Consider the following 8,404-nt stretch of genomic DNA (forward strand, 5'->3'; position numbering starts at 1 on the left):
TAATTTATATATATATATATTTATATATATATATATATTTATATATATATATATATATATATATATATATATATATATATTTATATATATATAATTTATATATATATATATATATATATATAAATTGTATATATATATATATATATATATATATATATAAATTGTATATATATATATATATATATATATATATATATATATATATATATTTATATTTATATATATATATACATATATATACACATACATATACATATATATATATATACACACACACAGAATGAAGTCCTACGTGTGAATTTCCTAGTCTTTATTTTATTATTTCATTTTAAGCATGATACAATGTGGAAAGCTTTGTAATTTATGATTTACCCTTTGACATTTTACTGATATTCATGGGCCCTTAAACACCTTACTGCAATTCTGTCACATGTTTTTATTACATCGCCCAGTGTCCCTTAAATTACCATGTTCTATTTACTACGTTGTAATGCGATCTCTTATAATTTGATGACCAAAGAATTCTGTACAGTTCATGCGATAAATAATTCTACTGAATATTAATCATACATAATTCTGGAAATTCGTTTAAACGATAAAAAATTTAAGGAAACGAATATAACGATCGTGAGTGCGTCTACTTGTGTTTTTGTTTACTAGCAAATGATGTATCTTGATTTGTTGATTAATGCCAAATTAAAAAGTTTTCCCACGTCTGTTAACATTACAAGGAACTTCGTAGGTGAACGTCGTTGCTAGTATTATACGGGAGAACACACGCACAGACACCTGGCGGCTTAGCGATATCACATACGTGAAAGATAAGTGTCAGAATTACCTTGAGTTTACTCAGGATGTACGTGTTTGTCTGTTTGTCTGACGAGCAGCAGCAGCAGCAGCAGCAGCGCTAGAGATGGTGCAGTGTGGCTCTCCGGACATTGGCAGTCGTGGTCATTTAGTGTTCGTGTGTGGAGTGTGTGCACAGACCGTCAAATGAGCTCGTGTTGGTGGTATTAGTACACTTGTTTCGTGGATATCGATCGTTTTGCCGATCTATAGCCCCCTCAGCCGTGTTGAAGAATATGATTGCGTTCGATTCTGCCCTGTGGGCATCCAGTGTTTTTCTGATATGACACATTCAATGCCCGTAGATTGACCCTTCCTTTTTATGATGACCAGCTCTAGTACCATGCAGCTTCCCGTTGGCGAGTCTCCCTTGACATTGCGACGACGGAAAAAATCTATCATTTCGGTTATCACTCGCTCCATCCGCAATTCGCTTCACATTGACAAAACCTCGCCGACGTCCCCGGTGCGGATGGTTGGCTTCTGGGAAACCAGCAGCCCCACGATTCTAGAGCAAGGCTCCTCTTCGCCTTTCTTTCAAGACAGTCCAGCTCGCGACAGCCCAGAAAGTGAGGATCGGAATGACTCCCTGTCCTCTTTCTCAAGCCGCGAGTGTTGCAATACCCCTACGACGTCACTGGATTCCCCGGCGTCTGGAGGAGTCATACCCTTTACTACTGACCTGGTGTCGCCTCTGAGCAGTGATAGTCAGCAGTACTCCCTGGACGACGAGTCATTACAATCCTTTACGAGTATGGAGGATAGAACTGTTCGCTCGAGAACCCTGAGTTTCACCACCCTTCGGCGGAGGAAAGGCAGCGAGAGGCAGACGAAGTCTACCGAAGTTGCCCGTAGGTCGTGGGAGAGAGAAGAGTGGGAAAAGGAAATCCTAATTCCTCCTACGAAGATGTGTCGTAGGAATACCTACGCCCATGTGGACGTTTCGTTGCACTCCTGTAACGGAGAGAGTCCTACAGATTCGTATCCCGACATAGGACCGTATTTCCCTTGTCAAAATGGTGGTAAGTGCGTTGTTAGTCTGTTTATTGATGGGGTACGCCTCAGAGGGACTATTAGATGATGATGTCAAATTAATGTTAAAGATATCGTTGAATGAATGGTCATATATATATATATATATATATATATATATATATATATATATATATATATATATATACACAGTATATATATATATATATATATATATATATATATATATATATATATATATATATATACACACAGTATATATATATATATATATATATATATATATATACATATATATACATATATATATATATATATATATATATATACATATATATATATACATATATATATATACATATATATATATACAGTATATATATATATATATATATATATATATATATATATATATATATTATTTAGGCATGTTACTCTACGTTTATGATGAATAGACATTGTCTTGGTTGCGTTCAAAATTCGAAGTTAGCTTCTCACCGGACGAACTGTCCTTTAGACCGTTTTCAAAATAACGGGAAAATCCATTTAAGATTCTAAATTTATTGTTTAGTGTCGACACGTGTTTCGAATCACTTTGTGATTCTTCGGGACTACATTGGTTGATTGAATTACACTTTAATATATAGGCTATAAGGGTGAAAACTTTTATGCAAAAATATTTGGAAAATCCAAAACTAATTGACAAAAATTGATAAATGAACACTTTAGGTTCTTTAAAATATAAAGATGAAATTTAAGATAGATTTTTAGATGAATGAATTATTTTTCACAAGGCTTCACAGAACTTCATATAACACTATGAACGTAGGAATAAGTGAGCTTATTTTGGATTGAAAGATAAAAGTTACTAACTTCAAATAAGACCGCTGTAAATTTGCTAATGTGACTACATGACATATACGCATAAAAATATTGTTTTTATGTACGACTTTATTATAATCGCCTACTGTATATTAACAACTTTAATATAAATAAATTCGTATGTTTTCCTCATAACTATCATGATTACCTTTAAAAATACCACTTTGGGATATAACCCAAGATTTAATGGAGTTAGGTTTACCTGCACATCGTGATTAGAGTGATTTGAAAAATATTTTTCTCAGATAATTATATGAATTATTCAATCCAAAGACTCAAAAATCCATTTCTGTCCACTTATTTTGATTTGAAAATCTATTGACGAAGGATTCTTTAACCTCAAAAATGCCTTTTGAATGTTTCAACTATTGATTATTGTTGTACTGTGTGACCTGTGTGTGTGCGTGTTTGTATATGCATGTGTTTTGGTTTCATGTAAAACACACCATCTATCTAATGTGGAAGAAAGGTTTGAGGCCTAGTTTTATTCTCTGGGTGTGCGTGCTTACATACGCATGTGTTTTGGTTTCATGTAAAAAACAATCTATCTAATGTAGAGGAAAGATTTAAGGCATGGTATTATTCATTGACATGCAAGGAATGTCCCTGATTGATATTTAATCAACCCATTCATCTTTTTTTTCTTAAATTTACAATATAACTTTCTGTGGCAGAACGTTGGTTAGTCATTGGGATTCTGAATTTCGGTCAATGGTAGTTATTATAATTGATATAAAAATGATTTGGCATCAATTTAATCGGTTCCAAACAACGGGCTTGTTTGGATTCTGATAATAATGCTGCTGCATCTGATTGTAATAATAATAATAATAATAATAATAATAATAATAGACTTTTCACGTCTAATTTTTATTTCTTTGAAGAATATTTAATTGTAGAATACTTCACAGACTGATATGTTGAATTGGACATAGCTTGATTCAAACATAAACCAGACCTTAAGCTTAATGATTTTAACTAAAGAATAAGATATCTCTATATACAAGTGAAGTCCCGAAAGGAAAGAACGCTGATGTATGTTTTCATGAACAATAACATTTAAGCTCCTTTAAATAAATGAACACGACTGACACCCAATTAGAATTTTTTTCCGAATCTGCTGTTGTTTAAATAAAGCCCACCTCATTGGTATTAGAGCAATATGATCACTGCACTAATAAAACATGACTGTCGCCAATTGGCGGGGAAGTCCACCGAAGCTAGTCCCCTTCATTAGGTCCTAAGTAGAAAAGACACACTAGCTATGGTAAGCAACTCTTCTAGGAGAAGGACTCTCCAAAATCAAACCATTGTTCTTTAGTCTTGGATAGTGCCATAGCATCTGTACCATGGTCTTCCATTTTCTTATGTTAGAGTTCTCTTGCTTGAGGGTACACTCGGGCACACTATTCTATATAATTTTTCTTCCTCTTGTTTTGCTAAAGTGCATATATAGTTTATATAGGATATATTTATTTAAATGTTGTTCCTGTTCTTAAAATATTTTATTTTTCCTTGTTTCCTTTCCTCACGGGGCTATTTTCCCTGTTCGGGCCCCGGGGATTATACCATTCTGCTTTTCCAGCTAGGGTTGTAGCTTAGCAAGTAATAATAATAATAATAATAATAATAATAATAATAATAATAATAAGTTTACAGTTTTCCCTTGAAAATTTGAAAGGTTTAATGTCTTTTGGATGTTATCGTTGTCAGTATAACTTGCACTTTGCTAACAGTTGAACATTTTTAATATTTTCTTTATCGAAAGCTTTATATTATGGTAGTTACCATTAAAAATATAGCATAAAGCATGTCACTAGGAGTAATGCTGAAGACGATGGATTAACGAACTAAGAAAGTTTTCGGGTGTAAAGTAGCATAGAAAGGCAATAAACAGACGCGATTGGAAGGACATGTCTGATGCCTTTGTTCCGCAGTGGGCTATTAATGGCTGATGATAATGAATGGTGTATATTTTAATGGTAATCGCTATATCACTATTCAAAATACCAACAATAACAATTATAACTTCGACAAATTATCGACGTTTCGTAGGCTCCTCCATTTTATGGGGATATTTTACCCAAGATCTAAATATAGACTTTTTTTCCGAAATTTTTTTCGAAAATTTCGGCCGATTTTCGAGCCGAAAATTTTTTTTCGAAAATTTCGGCCGATTTTCGGGCCGAAAATTTTTTCGAAAATTTCGGCCGATTTTCGGGCCGAATATTTTTCCGAAAATTTTTTCGAAAATTTCGGCCAATTTTCGATTTTACCTCCACTGTAAGAGGTTGTTTACATATTTAAAAATGCTGACAATCTCTAAAGGCAATATTTCCTTTGCTTTTCGCTCAGGGTTTGTGTGCAATAAGAGAAACTGTGGTCTCTCGGATTTCAAGAAAGAGGGTGTCAGCACTCTGCCACAATCACAAGGAGGGAATTCGATATTGCCTCCCCACTTGTGTTTTTATTTCAGCGCTTTTATTATTCTTTAAATTTTTTTTCATCATCCATTCTGTTTACAGTTTCCAACTAAAGTGCCTACACTGCCTTATATGTTATTTTAATGTTATCGGCTTTCTGGCATTAGAGTTTACGCATTCACGAAAGAAAAATATAATTACTTGGAAAACATCAGGTGATGAAAATTCTAGTTAGTCATGGCTTTTACTGACGTCTGAAAGTCTCCCTTTTTTTTTTTTTTCCTGTTGGAGCCCTTGGGCTTATAGCATCCTGCTTTTCCAATTAGGGTTGTAGCTTAGATGATGATGATGATGATGATGATGATAATTATACTAATACTAATATATAATAATAATAAACTTAGTTCCCAATCTAATCAGTGTTTTAGACGCGCAAAAGTATGGCATTAGTACATATTTCGTGTTTTATCAAAAGTGGGTATAATTACCCAATTTTAACATAAGCGTAAATGGCACATATTCTTATTTTATTAATCTCTCTCTCTCTCTCTCTCTCTCATCTCTCTCTCTCTCTCTCTCTCTCTCTCTCTCTCAAAACGAAGAACGAAAATGGTATATTTTCGTATTGTTAATCTCTCTCTCTCTCTCTCTGACAACGAAGAACAAAATTGGCACATTTTCCTATCTCTCTCTCTCTCTCTCTCTCTCTCTCTCTCTCTCTCTCTCTCTCTCTCTCTCTCTCTCTCTCTCTCTCTCAAAACGAAGAACGAAAATGGTATATTTTCGTATTTTGTTAATCTCTCTCTCTCTCTGACAACGAAGAACAAAATTGGCACATTTTCCTATCTCTCTCTCTCTCTCTCTCTCTCTCTCTCTCTCTCAAAACGAAGAACGAAAATGGTATATTTTCCCTATTTTTTAATCTCTCTCTCTCTCTCTCTCTCTCTCTCTCTCTCTCTGACAACGAAGAACAAAAGTGGCACATTCTCCTATTTTATTAATCTCTCTCTCTCTCTCTCTCTCTCTCTCTCTCTCAAAACGAAAGAACGAAAATGGTATATTTTCCTATTTTATTAATCTCTCTCTCTCTCTCTCTCTCTCTCTCTCTGACAACGAAGAACAAAAGTAGCACATTTTCCTATTTTTGTAAATCTCTCTCTCTCTCTCTCTCTCTCTCTCTCTCTCTCTCTCTGACAACGAAGAACAAAAGTAGCACATTTTCCTATTTTGTAAATCTCTCTCTCTCTCTCTCTCTCTCTCTCTCTCTGACAACGAAGAACAAAAGTGGCACATTTTCCTATTTCCTATTTTCACATTCTCTCTCTCTCTCTCTCTCTCTCTCTCTCTCTCTCTCTCTCAAACAACGAAGAACAATGTTGTTTCCAAGAAAACCATATGTATCGCATCCGACGAACACGTACCTAGCTAATATTTTGTTTTTTTCAATATCTTTTTCTTTAGACTAGTTTTCCCTCCCTCCAGAAATGAATTTTATTTCTTACACTGCGAAATAATTAACTCTTTCAACCTGAACAGTAGATTCATCGAATATTTTAAGTTACTTTTATTCCTGCTGCTTCCTCCGATGCCTTAGATGACCGCGGAGGTAGCAGCAGTAGGGGATTCAGCATTATGAAGCTTCATCTGTGGTGGATAACGGGGGAGGGTGGGCTGTGGTACCCTACCAGTACCAGCTGAAGTCGGTTGAGTCCCTTGTTAGGCTGGAGGAACGTAGAGAGTAGAGGTCCCCTTTTTTGTTTTTGTTTCATTTGTTGATGTCGGCTACCCCCCAAAATGGGGGGAAGTGCCTTGGTATATGTATGTATGTATGTATTATGCATCATTATAGGAGGAATTTAGTGTTAAAGTAATTCCTTCACGAGAAAAAAAAATAACCAGCTATGGTCTTGTTATAAATAGTCTTTGTTGTTATGCATGCTCGATCTGTAATTCCAATGGGTGTACTTATTGTCCCGATCAAGACTATTAGTAAGACGATTACCTCCGTACTCTGTGTACATGAAGAGGTGATACCCTGAATGAGTTGCCGTAAAGTTTTTTCTTTTCTTTTCTTCATGGTGATGAGTTTAATTACATCCGAGGAATACTTATAGAAGTTTCAAGCTAAATGAAATAAATAAATATATATATATATATTATATATATATATATATATATATATATAATATATTTATATATGTATATATATATATATATATATATATATATATATATATATATATATATATATATATATATATATATATTTCCAAGTAGAATGAACCTCCCAATTTGGAGCATATTTTGAAACTTAGGTTTTCGTGTCCATTAATGTTATATGTTCTGTAATTAAATGCTCTTGTCATTCCATATATTTGGTGGTTATATAATGATAGAGCATACAAGCTAACTGAAAAAAATTCATGTTATTGTTTAAGATTAGTATTTTTTTTATTTACCACCCAGTATTTCCAATCTGTATTCAGTCTAATGTACGTCTTTTAGTATAATGTAATCACAAATGACATGCATGCATATGTATGGGGAGATGGTTACACGCGTTGTGTGTCCTACTAAGTGTGTCCTCTGTGTCATGGCCATTTCATCAAGACGTTTCTCACTTTCCCTGTCCCTTTTATCGGTCTATATTTTTATTACCTTTGCCAAAATCGAATCGCCTCTGTCGTCGTTCATTTATTTGTTTGCGAGTAACTTTACACAAAAACTACTGTACTGATTTTGATCAAACTTGGTAGTCATGTTGGGTATGACCCAAGGATGAATCTGTAACATTATACTTGAAGTACATCAAAGTGCAAGTATATGGCAGTACTTTGAAAATTATCACTATGTTAAGTAAATGGCAAATATTGTTTATTTTTTTTTTTATTTTTTTTTTTTTTTTTGCTTGTGAAACATTACTCAAAAACTACAGAACCAATTTCAGCCAAATTTGGTGGACATTTGGGGTATGACCAAAGGACAATTCCATTTGATTTTGAAGAAAATAAGTACAAATATTCAATGGGATTAAGAGCAAAATAAGACTTGCTCTGCATGACAAAGGTAATGCTCTCTAAAGAGTGCCCCTCTAGTTTTAGTATTGTCATCCCTTGAACTTTGGAGCCGTAGTGTAGCTTTGAATTAACAGTTTCACTGTCTGGTCTCCGTAAAGAAAACGCAGAGGAAATGACCATGATAAAAGGGTTGCGTAAAAATGTTGAATTATAAACAGGTTCACGTGTTGCGTTAGGAGATAC

At 34.0% G+C, this 8,404-nt stretch overlaps 1 protein-coding gene across 5 annotated transcripts in view; it reads left to right on the forward strand.

The window, feature by feature from the left end:
• Positions 1–8,404, forward strand: part of wake (wide awake) — a 333,714-nt gene that overhangs the window by 291,020 nt on the left and 34,290 nt on the right. Inside the window, exon 1 of one of the 5 annotated variants that reach the window (XM_068392515.1) lies at positions 895–1,868. The exons of the other annotated variants lie outside the window; for them this stretch is intronic. Coding sequence (XP_068248616.1) covers positions 1,169–1,868 — 700 coding nt within the window. The 5' untranslated portion in view covers positions 895–1,168. Of the gene's footprint in view, positions 1–894; positions 1,869–8,404 lie in introns of those variants that run through there. 5 annotated transcript variants of the gene reach the window in all.

This window comes from Palaemon carinicauda, chromosome 18 (assembly GCF_036898095.1).
Source record: "Palaemon carinicauda isolate YSFRI2023 chromosome 18, ASM3689809v2, whole genome shotgun sequence".
Classification (NCBI taxonomy): Eukaryota; Metazoa; Arthropoda; class Malacostraca; order Decapoda; family Palaemonidae; genus Palaemon; species Palaemon carinicauda.